The sequence below is a fragment of the Ranitomeya variabilis genome, chromosome 7 (assembly GCF_051348905.1).
Source record: "Ranitomeya variabilis isolate aRanVar5 chromosome 7, aRanVar5.hap1, whole genome shotgun sequence".
In the NCBI taxonomy this organism is placed as follows: Eukaryota; Metazoa; Chordata; class Amphibia; order Anura; family Dendrobatidae; genus Ranitomeya; species Ranitomeya variabilis.
In genome coordinates, this window is record NC_135238.1 from 7898986 (window position 1) to 7916362 (window position 17377).

General features: G+C 57.4%; 2 protein-coding genes across 2 annotated transcripts; one reads left to right on the forward strand and one right to left on the reverse strand.

Annotated features, from left to right (window-relative positions):
• The first annotated feature begins 510 nt into the window (after positions 1–510).
• Positions 511–5821, forward strand: LOC143784231 (microfibril-associated glycoprotein 4-like). Its single transcript, XM_077272238.1, has 6 exons — positions 511–550; positions 1401–1467; positions 2155–2315; positions 4726–4822; positions 5010–5192; positions 5500–5821. The coding sequence occupies exons 1-6, from the start codon at positions 545–547 to the stop codon at positions 5751–5753; spliced, it is 768 nt and encodes a 255-aa protein (XP_077128353.1). The 5' UTR covers positions 511–544; the 3' UTR covers positions 5754–5821.
• A 251-nt stretch (positions 5822–6072) lies between these two features.
• On the reverse strand, positions 6073–16445 carry TRIM69 (tripartite motif containing 69). The gene is made up of 6 exons (XM_077273802.1): positions 15999–16445; positions 15831–15926; positions 15207–15440; positions 11110–11132; positions 10895–11025; positions 6073–6749 (listed from the first exon to the last, which is right to left on the reverse strand). The coding sequence occupies exons 1-6, from the start codon at positions 16347–16349 to the stop codon at positions 6205–6207; spliced, it is 1380 nt and encodes a 459-aa protein (XP_077129917.1). The 5' UTR covers positions 16350–16445; the 3' UTR covers positions 6073–6204.
• Positions 16446–17377: the final 932 nt, after the last annotated feature.

Here is a 17377-nt window from a genome sequence, read left to right on the forward strand (position 1 = left end):
AATCTAAATGCTTTGAGGTCAGGTCTGAGCAGACACTTACTTGATGGGGTCTCTACATCTTCTGGATGGGGTCTTTGTATCTCTGGTTCCTTGTAAATAAATGAAAACAAGAAGATATAATGTATCCAAGAATAAAAGATATTCTATGAAATCCTCATGGATGTCCTCCTGTAGATGAAGGAGTCCTTTAGTTTCTCCACCATGTTGTCTGCTATGGTAGACGTCCATCCAAGTCCATGGACGGTGGGGATTGGGGGGTCTAGATGACGTCCATGGACTGATGGATCCTAATGGTTGTTGTCTTCTATTCATCAATCAGCTGGAGAACGACTTCTGAGAACAGGAACGTTCCTGAGATATTTGTGACAACCTCAGCGATTCTTGAGTACAATGCACAGAGACCTTCTGGTAAGACCTCTCCGTGGCTGGTTTTCCCCAAATGTCCCATCCCCCGAGGTTCCTGTATTTTCCCTTCTTCTGGTCTATATATAGTCACTATGTGGCAATGTCTCATCACATCAGTGAATCCTGGAGACTCTCTACAATGAAGGTAAGAGATCGCACTTTTCCGTGTTTTCTAGAAAGCCATTTTCTCCCTCCATCCTCAGGTTATTAAAGGGATTTTCTGGGCTTAAGTTACATTTCTGCAATCACTTTAAGTGCTGAATCCTGACAGTAGGCCATGTGCACGCTGTCAGGATTCCTCACGTATCAACTACTAACTTTTCCAACTTTTCTCAATGTTCTGTTGAGAGAAGCAGATGAGGAGCTGGTGGACACGTGACCGCCGCCTGGGGCAGAATCCTGACTGTGTGCACATGGCCTAATGTCAGGATCCAGAAATCTCCAGAAGGTCCCGTCTTCTCTTTGGGTCTTGAAGCTTTCCAGTTTCACTGGCAATATGGAGGCTGCTCCTGTCCTGACTCTTATATTCTCCATCTTCCACCATCTTCTTCTGTGAGTCAAGTCTTCTTGATACACTGAATATCCAGAACTAGATGATGGCTCCGTCCGGTCATCTGGTGGATACTCCGGATGTCACCAGTTCTCCCACCAGGAGGTCTCTTTGTTTCCACACCTTCCACAGCTGTGTGGGACTTTCTTGGCCACACACACATGAGATCGCTAGTGGAAAGCAGCAGGGGGCTTGGGCCTCCATTCTGACATTTTGTGGTGGTCCGGTGGGCAAACCTCAGTCCCTCACATGATAAATGCAACAGCTGGGACACCTACAGTATGTAAGAGAAGGTGAAGAATCCACTGTTCTCACCTCCCACGTCACAGGTCTGAGGTCCTGCTGTATCTGCTCCCCCGATCTCTTGGCCCCTGATTAGGGCCCAGGACCTGTGCTGTCCCCAGGTCCATGTGATGGTTGTAGACATCTTCTCATTGTCTTCTAGATCTTCCTCCTTGTTGGGTTTTATCTTATTCCACAAGTCACCGGCAGCTGGAAGAAGACTCCACCAGGTGAGTGACGTAAAGCATGTGAGCGCGGACCACCCTGCGCCGGTACTGGGGTCATGGCCACAGCTGCTGGGTGCTGTAGTAGAGTTGGGGGGACGAGGAACAGCTCTACATAAGGAGATCAGTATATAGGGGGTCTTACTGGCAATGCTCCATGGGAAAATATGCAAATGAGCTCTCTACAAAGGGAAGAAATCATCTCACTAGTGTCAGGATAGCGAGGAAGACCCCCGAGAGATACAGAAAAGCACGCTCACTACAGCATGTCCATCTATGTGTATGCTCACCATATACCGTATGCACGCTCACTACAATATGTTCATTATATCTGTATACTCACTATATACAGTATGTATGCTCACTACAGTATGCACACTCACTGTATACAGTGTGTAAGCTTACTCTGTATGTATGCTCACTACAAACATCCACACACAGATGAGCACGCTCACTACAGAATGTATACTCACTAAATACAGTATGTATGTCCACTATATATGGTATGCACGCTCATTATGTACATTCCCACATATGCACGCTCACTGTATACGCACTCTCACTACATATGCACGCTCACTGTATATACACTTGTAGACGCACATTCATGCATGAGATCAGTTTTCTACAAACATCAGCCGCGTGCTCCATGTGATCCTGACCCCATAGTAGCGACTGTCATCCCCTTCTCAGCTCCGCGGCCCCTGTGTGACGGTGGACGGCTCCCTGTAGACTGCCAGGATATCTGTGACTTACAAGGACCCTCTAGCGGAGTCTACATCATATATCCACAAGGGGAGCAGCGCCCCCTGCCAGTGTACTGTGACCTGACTGGTGATGGGCTGGTGTGGACGGTGAGTATTCCTGGGGGGTGATGGGTGGGCTGGTGTGGACGGTGAGTATACCTGGGGGTGACGGGTGGGCTGGTGTGGACGGTGAGTATTCCTGGGGGTGATGGGTGGGCTGGTGTGGACGGTGAGTATACCTGGGGGTGACGGGTGGGCTGGTGTGGACGGTGAGTATTCCTGGGGGTGACGGGTGGGCTGGTGTGGACGGTGAGTATTCCTGGGGGTGATGGGTGGGCTGGTGTGGACGGTGAGTATACCTGGGGGTGATGGGTGGGCTGGTGTAGACGGTGAGTATACCTGGGGGTGACGGGTGGGCTGGTGTGGACGGTGAGTATACCTGGGGGTGACGGGTGGGCTGGTGTGGACGGTGAGTATACCTGGGGGTGATGGGTGGGCTGGTGTGGACGGTGAGTATACCTGGGGGTGACGGGTGGGCTGGTGTGGACGGTGAGTATTGCTGGGGGTGATGGGCTGGTGTGGACGGTGAGTATTCCTGGGGGGTGATGGGTGGGCTGGTGTGGACGGTGAGTATACCTGGAGGGTGATGAGTGGGCTGGTGTGGACGGTGAGTATTCCTGGGGGGGGTGACAGGTGGGCTGGTGTGGACGGTGAGTATACCTGGAGGGTGACGGGTGGGCTGGTGTGGACGGTGAGTATACCTGGAGGGTGACGGGTGGGCTGGTGTGGACGGTGAGTAATCCTGGGGGTGATGAGTGGGCTGGTGTGGACGGTGAGTATTCCTGGGGGGGGTGACAGGTGGGCTGGTGTGGACGGTGAGTATACCTGGAGGGTGACGGGTGGGCTGGTGTGGACGGTGAGTATACCTGGAGGGTGACGGGTGGGCTGGTGTGGACGGTGAGTAATCCTGGGGGTGATGAGTGGGCTGGTGTGGACGGTGAGTAATCCTGGGGGTGACAGGTGGGCTGGTGTGGACGGTGAGTATACCTGGGGGTGACGGGTGATGGGCTGGTGTGGACGGTGAGTATACCTGGGGGTGACGGGTGGGCTGGTGTGGATGGTGAGTATTCCTGGGGGTGACGGGTGGGCTGGTGTGGATGGTATTCCTGGGGGTGATGGGTGGGCTTGTGTGGACGGTGATAATTCCTGGTGGGGACGGGTGGGCTGGTGTGGATGGTATTCCTGGGGGTGACGGGTGATGGGCTGGTGTGGACGGTGAGTATTCCTGGGGGTGACGGGTGGGCTGGTGTGGATGGTATTCCTGGGGGTGATGGGTGGGCTGGTGTGGACGGTGAGTATACCTGGGGGTGACGGGTGGGCTGGTGTGGACGGTGAGTATTGCTGGGGGTGATGGGCTGGTGTGGACGGTATTCCTGGGGGTGACGGGTGGGCTGGTGTGGACGGTGAGTATACCTGGAGGGTGATGAGTGGGCTGGTGTGGACGGTGAGTATTCCTGGAGGGTGATGAGTGGGCTGGTGTGGACGGTGAGTATTCCTGGAGGTGACGGGTGGGCTGGTGTGGATGGTATTCCTGGGGGTGATGAGTGGGCTGGTGTGGACGGTGAGTAATCCTGGGGGTGATGAGTGGGCTGGTGTGGACGGTGAGTAATCCTGGGGGTGATGAGTGGGCTGGTGTGGACGGTGAGTATTCCTGGGGGTGACGGGTGGGCTGGTGTGGATGGTATTCCTGGGGGTGATGGGTGGGCTGGTGTGGACGGTGAGTATACCTGGGGGTGACGGGTGGGCTGGTGTGGACGGTGAGTATTGCTGGGGGTGATGGGCTGGTGTGGACGGTAATCCTGGGGGTGACGGGTGGGCTGGTGTGGACGGTGAGTATACCTGGAGGGTGATGAGTGGGCTGGTGTGGACGGTGAGTATTCCTGGAGGGTGATGAGTGGGCTGGTGTGGACGGTGAGTATTCCTGGAGGTGACGGGTGGGCTGGTGTGGACGGTATTCCTGGGGGTGATGAGTGGGCTGGTGTGGACGGTGAGTAATCCTGGGGGTGATGAGTGGGCTGGTGTGGACGGTGAGTATTCCTGGAGGTGACGGGTGGGCTGGTGTGGATGGTATTCCTGGGGGTGATGAGTGGGCTGGTGTGGACGGTGAGTAATCCTGGGGGTGATGAGTGGGCTGGTGTGGACGGTGAGTAATCCTGGGGGTGATGAGTGGGCTGGTGTGGACGGTGAGTATACCTGGGGGTGATGAGTGGGCTGGTGTGGACGGTGAGTATACCTGGGGGTGACGGGCTGGTGTGGACGGTGAGTATTCCTGGGGGTGACGGGTGGGCTGGTGTGGACAATGATGATTCCTGGGGGTGACGGGTGGGCTGGTGTGGATGGTGAGTATTCCTGGGGGTGATGGGTGGGCTGGTGTGGATGGTGATAATTCCTGGGGGGGTGACGGATGAGCTGGTGTAGTTGTCTTATACCGTCCCTTTGCACTAACTGCCCCCGACAGGTGTTTCAGAGGCGTCTGGACGGCTCGGAGGACTTCGGCCGCCCCTGGCAGGATTACGTGCGTGGCTTCGGGAGCGCGGACGGCGAGTACTGGCTCGGTAAGTGGTGACGGTGCCACCGCCTCACATGGAGGGAAGGTCGGACATCCCCAGGAGCGGAGGTCGGGGCGGATGTTGGAGTTGGGCGCCATGCTGCCATTCTTGGATTGTGGGTGCGGGGTCTGTGGCGTCACTGAATATTGGGGGCCGCGTCTCTACCCGTTTTGACCTCTCCCCTCGGTACCAGGGCTGCAGAATATTTACCGCCTGACCGTGAGCGGTGACTACGAGCTGCGGGTGGAGCTGGAGGATGCGGAGGGGACGCGGGTCACAGCGCAGTACACCAACTTCAGCCTGTCCCACCACGCCCTGAACCCGGACAGTGACGGATACCGCCTGCACCTCGGGGCGTTCAGCGATGGAGGGGCCGGTGAGGACGACACTTACATGCAAACGTTTTGATGAGATTATTTAAAGGGATTGTCCAGAATTAAAGTAAAAAAAAAACCTTTTAACCCCCACTTCCCATTGACTGCTGCTCTGAGGGTCTCTGCAAACTTTCCTGCAGTTAATTAAAAGCTATCTACCCCCGTGAACACTGCAGCCAATCACTGGTCTGTCATCTCACACCAGAATCTGGAGGTCAATGATTGGCTGCAGCGGTCATATGGGCAGACGGCTGGGAAGTTCACTCACATAACATGGACAGTCCCTTTAAGCCGCCCTTGTCTTTGCAGGGGACGCGCTGAGCCTCCACGCCGGACACACGTTCTCCACGTATGACCACGACCAGGACGGACATGCTCAGAACTGCGCGGAGTATTGGGGGGGAGGCTTCTGGTACCACACAGGGGGCTGCGCTGAGGCCGGCCTGAACGCTCGCTACCACATGGCGGACCCCCTGCACCCCGCGTTCTCCTGGACCACCTGGGTGGATTACCCACTGACGCTGCGGGGGAGTCAGATGAAGCTGAGGAGGGTCTCGGCGTGATGAAGACCCTGTAAGTCGGAGCGGAGGAAGATATATACTGTAACTCTGGCAATAAAACGTTTACTGGCAAATGAAGGTGTATGATTTCCATTAATGAGCACCCCCGATATAGGCGGTGGTGCGGACCCATCAGATGGCTCTTAAAGGCACAGTATCTCATTTTCATCTTATTGGTTACAAGCTGTCCCATAGGGGGTGCAGATTGCTTTGCTCATCCTGAGCCCCCTACTTCATGCTAGAGTGATGGTGACATTGGTGAATAAGAGGGCGAGCGGAGGTCCCAGGACCCTGACACCCCCCATTACCCATGAAGGAGACGTTCTTGTGCTTTTTTACTGAATCCAGATACATTTATTGAGCTCTGTAAGGTAAAGACAAGGGGTGAGGGGCACGGCCGGCGCCAGGGACATGTGGGACAATAGTGGTGTAAGGAGCAGGAATGGCCTCCTGGTCACGGCACGTGGTGAAGGACCCTGAGCGGCCCCCCGTTCTTCCCCGAGTCGTTCAGGCAGGGGCAGAAGTAGGGGTAGATGGTCTCGGAGAAGGAGGTGACGAAGGTGTAGATGTGGGACATGTCGTCGGCGTTGTAGAAGGACAGCTGGCCGCCCTCGTAGTCGAGGTAAATGCCCACGCGCTGCGGTTTGCTCCTCAGGGTCAGTGTCCGGTACGGGACGTCCAGGGCTTTGAACTCGTGGCCGTTCCTGAGCCACAGAATCCAGAAGCCGTTCTCCGGGGACAGCGTGATGCCGCCCCGGCGGTTCACCGACTCTTTGGCCACGCCGAGATTCCACTTGGTCTTGCTGCCGACATCGATAGCCCAGTAATGGCGGCCGGAGGTGAAGCCCTCAGTGCCCAGGACGCAGCAGCAGTAGTCGAAGCGGCGCGGGTTCTCGGGTAACGACTGCTTGGTGTCGCTGTATCGGACACTGGTCAGGTCCTCAGACAGCACCAGGTTCAGGTGGGCCGTGCTGGGGTCCATGATGATGTCCGGTAAGGCTGGAAAAGGAGGAGAGGAGTAAAGATGGTGCCGGTAGATGGCGGCAGGGGCAGCAGTATATGGGGGCACACACATACCAGGGGTCCTGTAAACAGCAGAGGTCTGTGGGGGGCACACATACCAGGGGTCCCGTATACAGCAGAGGTCTGTGGGGGGCATACACACATATACCAGGGGTCCCATATAGAGCAGAGGTCTGTGGGGGCACACACACATACACCAGGGGTCCGTATATAGCAGAGGTCTGTGGGGGGCACACATACCAGGGGCCCCATATAGAGCAGAGGTCTGTGGGGGCACACACACATACACCAGGGGTCCGTATATAGCAGAGGTCTGTGGGGGGCACACATACCAGGGGTCCCGTATACAGCAGAGGTCTGTGGGGGGCATACACACATATACCAGGGGTCCCATATAGAGCAGAGGTCTGTGGGGGGCACACACATACACCAGGGGCCCCATATAGAGCAGAGGTCTGTGGGGGCACACACACACATACACCAGGGGTCCGTATATAGCAGAGGTCTGTGGGGGGCACACACACACCAGGGGTCCTGTAAACAGCAGAGGTCTGTGGGGGGCACACATACCAGGGGTCCTGTATATAGCAGAGGTCTGTAGGGGGAATACACACACATACCAGGGGTTCCGTATACAGCAGAGGTCTGTGGGGGGCACACACACACACACACCAGGGGTCCTGTATACAGCAGAGGTCTGTGGGGGGCACACACATACACCAGGGGTTCCGTATACAGCAGAGGTCTGTGGGGGGCGCACACAGATACCAGGGGTCCCGTATACAGCAGAGGTCTGTGGGGGGCACACACACACACACACCAGGGGTCCTGTATACAGCAGAGGTCTGTGGGGGGCACACACACATACCAGGGGTCCCGTATACAGAAGAGGTCTGTGGGGGGCACATACCAGGGGTCCCGTATACAGAAGAGGTCTGTGGGGGGCAGGCGCACACATAAACAGGGGTCCCGTATACAGCAGAGGTCTGTGGGGGGCACACACACATATACCAGGGGTCCCGTATACAGCAGAGGTCTGTGGGGGGCACACATACATTTCTCACACACCCCGCCCCAGCAGCAAGCATGGCGGAGGAGTTGGTTTTCTCCTGTCAGATAACTGCTCCTTCACCCCAATCCCACTGCCACCCTCTGTTACCCTCCCTTCCTTTGAGGTGCACTCTGTGCGCATCTATGCCCCCGCCAACCTCCAACTGGCTGTCATCTACCGCCCCCCAGGGCCAGCTACCACCTTCTTTGACCACTTCACCACCTGGCTACTTCATTTCCTTTCTGCAGACATCCCCACTATCATGGGTGACCAACATCCCCATTGACACTTCCCTCTCAGCTGTTACTAAGGTTCTATCTCTCACTTCCTCCTTTGGCCTCACTCAATGGTCTTCTGCAGCCACTCACAAAGATGGTCACACACTGGACCTCATCTTCACCCGCCTCTGCTCCCTATGTAACCTCTCTAACTCACCTCTTCCTGACCACAATCTACTCACATTCTCTTCCCTCTCCATTTCTTGTCTACAATCCCCACCCCACAAACTTGTACACCCTCGCAGAAATCTTAAACACTTTGATGTACACTTACTGTCTGAATCCCTCCTCCCTCTCACAGACATAAGTTCCATACACAATGCGGATGACGCTGCCGCTCTATATAACACCACAATAGCTGTAGCTTTGGAATCTCTTGCCCCTCTCACACATACCGAAGCTCGCAAAATCAACAGACAGCCCAGGCACACCAGCCTGACCAAAGAACTGAGGCGAGCTTCCAGGGCTGCTGAGCGCAGATGGAAAAGATCCCACTCCAACGAGCACTTCATCGCATTCAAACAGTCCCTCACTACTTTCAAGGCCACACTTGCCACAGCTAAACAAACCTACTTCTCATCTCTCATATCATTCCTGTCTCACAACCCTAAACAATTATTCAACACCTTCAACGCCCTCCTGTGTCCCCCAGCACCTCCTCCCTCATCTCAGCTGAAGACTTTGCCTCATTTTTCAAGCAGAAGATTGAGAACATCAGAGACCGTTTTAGTCGACAACCCCCAGAGCCCTTCCTCCCAACTACCCAGCCCTCCACCTCCAAAACCAACTTCTCCACCATTACAGAAGATTGACTCTCCACTCAATTGACTCTACTCTCAAGATAGCATCTCACCAGCTGTGCACTTGACCCGCTCCCATCCCACCTCATCCAAAACCTCACCAGTCATCATCCCAACTCAAACCCATCTCTTCAACCTATCACTCACAACTGGTGTTTTCCCCTCCAGCTTTAAACATGTCTCAATCACACCGATCCTCAAAAAGCCCTCTCTTGACCCATCCTCTGTATCTAGCTATCGCCCTATATCACTTCTCCCCTATGCCTCAAAACTACTGGAACAACACGTCTACCTTTAACTGTCCTCCCATCTCTCTTCTTGCTCCCTCTTTGACCGCTTACAATCTGGCTTCTGGTCACACCATTCCACTGAAACTGCCCTAACTAAGGTCACCAATGACCTAATAACCGCCAAGAGCAAGCGACAATACTCTATCCTCCTCCTCCTGGACCTGTCCTCTGCCTTTGACACAGTGGACCATTCCCTATTATTACAGACCCCCTCATCTCTCGGCATCACAGACTTGGCCCTACCCTGGATCTCATCATACCTAACAGACCGGACATTCAGCGTCTCCCACTCACACACCACCTCCTCACCTCGCCCCCTATCTGTCGGAGTCCCACAAGGTTCAGTCCTTGGGCTCCTGCTCTTCTCCATTTACACCTTTGGCCTGGGACAGCTCATAGAATCTCATGGCTTTCAGTATCACCTCTATGCTGATGACACACAGATCTACATCTCTGGACCAGATATCACCTCCCTACTAACCAGAATCCCTCAATGTCTGTCCACTATTTCATCCTTCTTCTCTGCTAGATTTCTGAAACTTAACATGGACAAAACAGAATTCAATGTCTTTCCCCCATCTCATGCGACCTCCCCCAACGAACCTAACCATTACAGTGCATGGCTTCCCACTCTCCCCAGTCCCACAAGCTCGCTGCCTCGGGGTAATCCTTGACGCTGATCTCTCCTTCAAACCACATATCCAAGCCCTTTCCACTTCCTGCCGACTTCAACTCAAAAATATTGCACGGATCCGTACATTGCTAAACCAAGAATCTGCAAAAACCCTAGTCCATGCCCTCATCATCTCTCGCCTTGACTACTGCAACCTCCTGCTCTGTGGCCTCCCCTCTAAGACTCGCGCACCCCTCCAATCTATTCTAAACTCTGCTGCCCGACTAATCCACCTGTCCCCCCGCTATTCTCCGGCCTCTCCCTCTGTCAGTCCCTTCACTGGCTCCCCATTGCCCAGAGACTCCAGTACAAACCCTAACCATGACATACAAAGCCATCCACAACCTGTCTCCTCCATACATCTGTGACCTCGTCTCCCGGTACTTACCGTGCGATCCTCACAAGATCTCCTTCTCTACTCCCCTCTTATCTCCTCTTCCCACAATCGTATACAAGATTTCTCTCGCGTATCACCCCTACTCTGGAACCCTCTACCACAACACATCAGACTCTCGCCTACCATCGAAACCTTCAAAAAGAATCTGAAGACCCATCTCTTCCGACAAGCCTACAACCTGCAGTAACCACCGATCAACCAAACCGCTGCATGACCAGCTCTACCCTCACCTACTGTATTCTCACCCATCCCTTGTAGATTGTGAGCCCTCGTGGGCAGGGTCCTCTCTCCTACTGTACCAGTTATGACTTGTATTGTTCAAGATTATTGTACTTGTTTTCATTATGTATACCCCTCCTCACTTGTAAAGCGCCATGGAATAAATGGCGCTATAACAATAAATAATAATAATACATAACAGGGGTCCTGTATACAGCAGGTCTGTGGGGGGCACACACATATACCAGGGGTCCTGTATACAGCAGGTCTGTGGGGGGCACACATATACCAGGGGTCCTGTATACAGCAGAGGTCTGTGGGGGGCACACACATACCAGGGGTCCTGTATACAATACATGGGTGTATGGGGGGTTGTGGGCGCTGTAGTGTCGCTATCTTAGGCGTCCGCTCACCGGGGCTGATATAAGACTTCATGTCCTTCCAGGCCGTATATTGGATCAGGTCCTTCACTCCTCCATAGCCAAAGTCTCTGGGAGCCACCACATTCTGTGCCGGGAAACCGTCCCTGTAGCCCCCATAACAGCTGATAACAGAGAGCGATAACGAGGGGGGTTAGATGGGGTCAGGGTGATGGGGCGCAGGAGATGGGGGAGCAGCAGATACTCACATGTCCATACACGACTTTATATCCTGCAAGAGAAGAGGAAAAGTCAGAGCACTGGACACAACCCCCCCCTGGGACGAGCCCCCCGGGACCGCACCCAACACAGGGCTATGGCAGACGTCACCTGGCTGCTCAAAAAATGGCTACTGTGAAAAGGCTTAGCGTCAGCTACTCAGTTTACCAGACAGGAGGGCTTTCTGTGGACTTCACCTTCTCACACAGGGAGCACAGTCAGCCGCTGGCCGGTGGTGCAGACAGGTCAGAACCAGGGGACAGCACAGGACAAAACCAGAAGGCAAGAAAGAAATGGCAGGAAGCGGACAGCGTTCAGAGAAGAGGGCTAGAGCAAAACAAGAGGACGGGACCAAACATGGCAGCTGCCGGCAGTAAGCTGGGAGCGTTAGTACCAGGAAGGTGCTGGGCCGATTACTCCAGCTGGACAGCACATGCACCAATACTGCAAGGCCGGACGCTAGTCTCAATGGCTGGACAGAGCTTGCGCTTCTGGCCCCGACATAGTCACCCACAGAATGAATATGGCAGCACCTGGTGACAGAAGCAGACGGCACAGGAGGTGCAACTACAACCCCCAGCATGCAGAGGCAGAGTGAGGAGTAGTTCTGCACAGTTAGGGTACCGTCACACAGTACCATTTTGATCGCTACAACGGTACGATTCGTGACGTTCTAGCGATATCGTTACGATATCGCACTGTCTGACACGCAGCAGCGATCAGGGATCCTGCTGAGAATCGTACGTCGTAGCAGATCGTTTGGAACTTTCTTTCGTCGCTTGATCACCCGCTGTCATCGCTGGATCGTTGTGTGTGACAGCGATCCAGCGATGTGTTCGCTTGTAACCAGGGTAAACATCAGGTTACTAAGCGCAGGGCCGCGCTTAGTAACCCGATGTTTACCCTGGTTACCAGCGTAAACGTAAAAAAAACAAACAGCACATACTCACATTCCGGTGTCTGTCCCCGGCGTCTCAGCTTCTCTGCACTGTGAGCGTCTGCCGGCCGGAAAGCGAGCACAGCGGTGACGTCACTGCTCTGCTTTCCGGCTATGGCGCTTACACAGTGGAGAGAAGCAGAGACGCCGGGGGACAGACACCGGAATGTAAGTATGTGCTGTTTGTTTTTTTACGTTTACGCTGGTAACCAGGGTAAACATCGGGTTACTAAGCGCGGCCCTGCGCTTAGTAACCCGATGTCTACCCTGGTTACCCGGGGACTTCGGCATCGCTCCAGCGCCGTGATTGCAACGTGTGACCGCAGTCTACGACGCTGGAGCGATAATCATACGACGCTGCGACGTCACGGATTGTGCCGTCGTAGCGATGAAAATGGCACTGTGTGACGGTACCCTTAGTCTGACCCATCAATTACAGAACGTCTGTGTGTAGTGAGACCCCAGACCTGCTGCCAACCTCAAGGAGACCACGCACAGAAGACACAAATGTGAGAAGTTCCTCCCGTCCGAACAAAGTAGGGAAAAGTAAGAAAATCAGGAAAACCACGAAGCCGCTCGGGTGAGATGAAGTCTCCTGGAAGACGCCGGACCGGGGCCACGGGACATGGACAGTCAGGAAAGATCTTTCATCTACTTCATGCGGATGAGACTAATCTCAGAATCTGTCTACACCGAGGAGCAAACCAGTGACAGGTCAGCCATGCACCCCGCGGATATACCGGGCTCATGTAGGGGCCCCGTGTGAGGAAGGTGACGGCTCCCCCAGTCCTGGGCTCATGTAGGGGCCCCGTGTGAGGAAGGTGACGGCTCCACCAGTCCTGGGCTCATGTAGGGGCCCCTGTGTGAGGAAGGTGACGGCTCCCCCAGTCCTGGGCTCATGTAGGGCCCCGTGTGAGGAAGGTGACGGCTCCCCCAGTCCTGGGCTCATGTAGGGGCCCCCGTGTGAGGAAGGTGACGGCTCCCCCAGTCCTGGGCTCATGTAGGGGCCCCTGTGTGAGGAAGGTGACGGCTCCCCCAGTCCTGGGCTCATGTAGGGCCCCGTGTGAGGAAGGTGACGGCTCCACCAGTCCTGGGCTCATGTAGGGGCCCCTGTGTGAGGAAGGTGACGGCTCCCCCAGTCCTGGGCTCATGTAGGGCCCCGTGTGAGGAAGGTGACGGCTCCCCCAGTCCTGGGCTCATGTAGGGGCCCCCTGTGTGAGGAAGGTGACGGCTCCCCCAGTCCTGGGCTCATGTAGGGGCCCCTGTGTGAGGAAGGTGACGGCTCCCCCAGTCCTGGGCTCATGTAGGGCCCCGTGTGAGGAAGGTGACGGCTCCCCCAGTCCTGGGCTCATGTAGGGGCCCTGTGTGAGGAAGGTGACGGCTCCCCCAGTCCTGGGCTCATGTAGGGGCCCCTGTGTGAGGAAGGTGACGGCTCCCCCAGTCCTGGGCTCATGTAGGGGCCCCTGTGTGAGGAAGGTGACGGCTCCCCCAGTCCTGGGCTCATGTAGGGGACCCGTGTGAGGAAGGTGACGGCTCCCCCAGTCCTGGGCTCATGTAGGGCCCCGTGTGAGGAAGGTGACGGCTCCCCCAGTCCTGGGCTCATGTAGGGGCCCCGTGTGAGGAAGGTGACGGCTCCCCCAGTCCTGGGCTCATGTAGGGGCCCCGTGTGAGGAAGGTGACGGCTCCCCCAGTCCTGGGCTCATGTAGGGCCCCGTGTGAGGAAGGTGACGGCTCCCCCAGTCCTGGGCTCATGTAGGGGCCCCTGTGTGAGGAAGGTGACGGCTCCCCCAGTCCTGGGCTCATGTAGGGCCCCGTGTGAGGAAGGTGACGGCTCCCCCAGTCCTGGGCTCATGTAGGGGACCCTGTGTGAGGAAGGTGACGGCTCCCCCAGTCCTGGGCTCATGTAGGGGACCCTGTGTGAGGAAGGTGACGGCTCCCCCAGTCCTGGGCTCATGTAGGGGACCCTGTGTGAGGAAGGTGACGGCTCCCCCAGTCCTGGGCTCATGTAGGGGACCCTGTGTGAGGAAGGTGACGGCTCCCCCAGTCCTGGGCTCATGTAGGGGCTCCTGTGTGAGGAAGGTGACGGCTCCCCCAGTCCTGGGCTCATGTAGGGGCCCTGTGTGAGGAAGGTGACGGCTCCCCCAGTCCTGGGCTCATGTAGGGGCCCCTGTGTGAGGAAGGTGACGGCTCCCCCAGTCCTGGGCTCATGTAGGGGACCCTGTGTGAGGAAGGTGACGGCTCCCCCAGTCCTGGGCTCATGTAGGGGCCCCTGTGTGAGGAAGGTGACGGCTCCCCCAGTCCTGGGCTCATGTAGGGGACCCTGTGTGAGGAAGGTGACGGCTCCCCCAGTCCTGGGCTCATGTAGGGGACCCTGTGTGAGGAAGGTGACGGCTCCCCCAGTCCTGGGCTCATGTAGGGGCCCCTGTGTGAGGAAGGTGACGGCTCCCCCAGTCCTGGGCTCATGTAGGGGCCCCTGTGTGAGGAAGGTGACGGCTCCCCCAGTCCTGGGCTCATGTAGGGGCCCCTGTGTGAGGAAGGTGACGGCTCCCCCAGTCCTGGGCTCATGTAGGGGCCCCTGTGATGTTGGGGTACTCACAGTGAGGAAGGTGACGGCCCCCCCAGTCCTAGGCTCATGTAGGGGCCCCCGTGTGATATCAGGGTACTCACAGTGAGGAAGGTGACGGCCCCCCCAGTCCTAGGCTCATGTAGGGGCCCCCTGTGTGAGGAAGGTGATGGCTCCCCCAGTCCGGGGATCATGTAGGGGCCACCTGTGATGTCGGGGTACTCACAGTGAGGAAGGTGACGGCCCCCCCAGTCCCGGGCTCATGTAGGGGCCCCCTGTGATGTCGGGGTACTCACAGTGAGGAAGGTGACGGCTCCCCCAGTCCTGGGCTCATGTAGGGGCCTCCGTGTGAGGAAGGTGACGGCCCCCTCAGTCCTAGGCTCATGTAGGGGCCCCCTGTGATGTCGGGGTACTCACAGTGAGGAAGGTGACGGCCCCCCCAGTCCTGGGCTCATGTAGGGGCCCCGTGTGAGGAAGGTGACGGCTCCCCCAGTCCTGGGCTCATGTAGGGGCCCCGTGTGAGGAAGGTGACGGCCCCCCCAGTCCTAGGCTCATGTAGGGGCCCCCTGTGATGACGGGGTACTCACGGTGAGGAAGGTGACGGCGTCCTGCTCGTACAGCCGCGGCTGGGTGCTGCTGATGGTCTGGAGGATGCCCTGGCAGTTCTGCTTCATCTTGCTGAGACTTTCCTCCATCTCGGCCAGGATCAGGTCGCCCTCCTGTTGCAGCTCCCGCAGCAGTCGCTCCTCTCGCTCCCGCAGGAACTGGTGCAGCTTCTCGAACTCCAGACTCACATGGTGCTTGGTGCTGAGGAGGTTCCCCTGCGAGAGAAGGAAGAGTTAGAAAGCTGGGTGCCTCGGGCAGGGGGCTATCCTCCGGCAGGGGGAGGGGGGCTAACCTCCGGCTCTCCGTCATCTCATCACCATGTGTCAGGGCGGCCGCTCAGGAGTCAGTGAGGACAGAGATGGCGGTGGCCCATGACCCGCCATCACAGACCCTCTGACACTCGGGGTCCGCCATCACCAGTCCTTTGTACCCTGGGAGATAAAGGGCACCAGAAGCGCACAGGGTGGTCTCTCTCATTGGTCACCCCCTTACATCTATACGGTGGGCCACATTGCGGCGCTCTGTAATGGTGAAACGAGAGCGGACCCCAGAGCCAGCGTGTACCCCCCTGTGCCCCCATTATACCCCGCCTGGCGCCTTCCTACCCGGTGCTGTGCGATCATCTGCTCCTGGGCGCACTGCATCTGCTGCAGCTCCTTCAGCCGGGCCTCCAGCGGTGCCATGGCCGACATCAGCTCATCCTGCGGGAGAGAAGACATGAATGGCGCGGGGCTCCCGGTGCGCACCACCACCCTCAGTCCGCAAGGCCTCACCTTGTAGCCCCCCACGGCCTCCTGTATGGGGATCATGGCATGAGGCGGCTGCGGTTCGGTGGCCCCCCGGCAGCGCGGGCACAGTAACCGTCCGTCCTGCGTGGAGTACAGCTGCATCTTCTCACCATGCTCCGCGCACAGCCCCCTCTGTACCCCGTCCGGGGTCTGCACCGGGGTGGGCCGGCACTTGGGGCAGGTCGGGTAGGTCTCCTGGCCCCTCCATGCCTGCTCCAGGCAGCCCCGGCACAGGCAGTGCCCGCAGGCCATGGTGACCGGCTCCCGGGGCACATCCCGGCACACGGCGCAGCTCAGCGAGGGCAACAGGGGCAACGGGGTGGGAGTGGCGGCCATGGCTGCACTGAGGCTGCTGTGGGGTCAGTGTGGACCCTCTTACCCCTGACCCTGACTGCACTGATGGCCCCCTGACCACACAGATCCCTCTGACCACACAGACCCCTCTGCACTGATGGCCCTGACTGCACTGATGGCCCCCTGACCACAGACCCCTCTGCACTGAAGACCCCTCTGCACTGAAGACCCCTGACCACAGATCCCTCTGACCCCCGGCACTGATGGCCCTGACCCCGGCTCTGGCCGCACAGATCCCTCTGGCCCCGGCTCTCTAGTTCCTGGGTCCCTCTCGCCCCTATTTCCTCCCGGCCTCATGCGTCGGAGCTGCAGGAGGGAGGAGGACGGGGAGGACGAGGAGGAGGGCGGGGGAGGTGATGGAGGCAGCGAGGGGAGGCGGGGGCTGGAGACAAAGCCGGGGCGGCGGGCGATCACCGGCGGCGGCTTATCTGTGACACGAGACCGCAGACCCCGAGCACCGGAGCCGCACACGCTGCAGGAGCCGGCGGCTACAATGTATCACTGCGGCGGCGCCAGGGGTTAATGATGTGTACGGAGGAGGAGGGAGGGGGGAAAGAGGAGGCGGAGGGAGCGGCAGCGTAAGGCGAGGGGGAGGGGGGATTACATCAAAGGGGGTGGAGGAAGCTGCTGAGCGGGGGAAAGGGAGGAGGAGAGGAGGAGGGGGCAAGAGGAGGAGGGGGCAAGAGGAGGAGGGGGCAAGAGGAGGAGGGGGCAAGAGGAGGAGGAGGGGCAAGAGGGGGAGGGCAGGGGGTAAGAGGAGGAGGGGGAGCAAAGGACAACAGGAGGGGAGAAACGGGCAAGAAGAGGAGGAGAGCAAGGGGCAAATGGAGAGGAGAGCAGGGGCAAGAGGAGGAGGGCAGAAGTAGCAAGAGTAGAGGATAGTATGAACAAAAGGAGGCAAGATGGGGCAGGAGAAAAGCAGGGGCAAAATGATGGGGCAGAAGGAGGGGGGAGAAGGGCAAGATGAAGTTGAACCAGCAGAAAGAGGAGCAGAAAGAGGAGGGGAGATG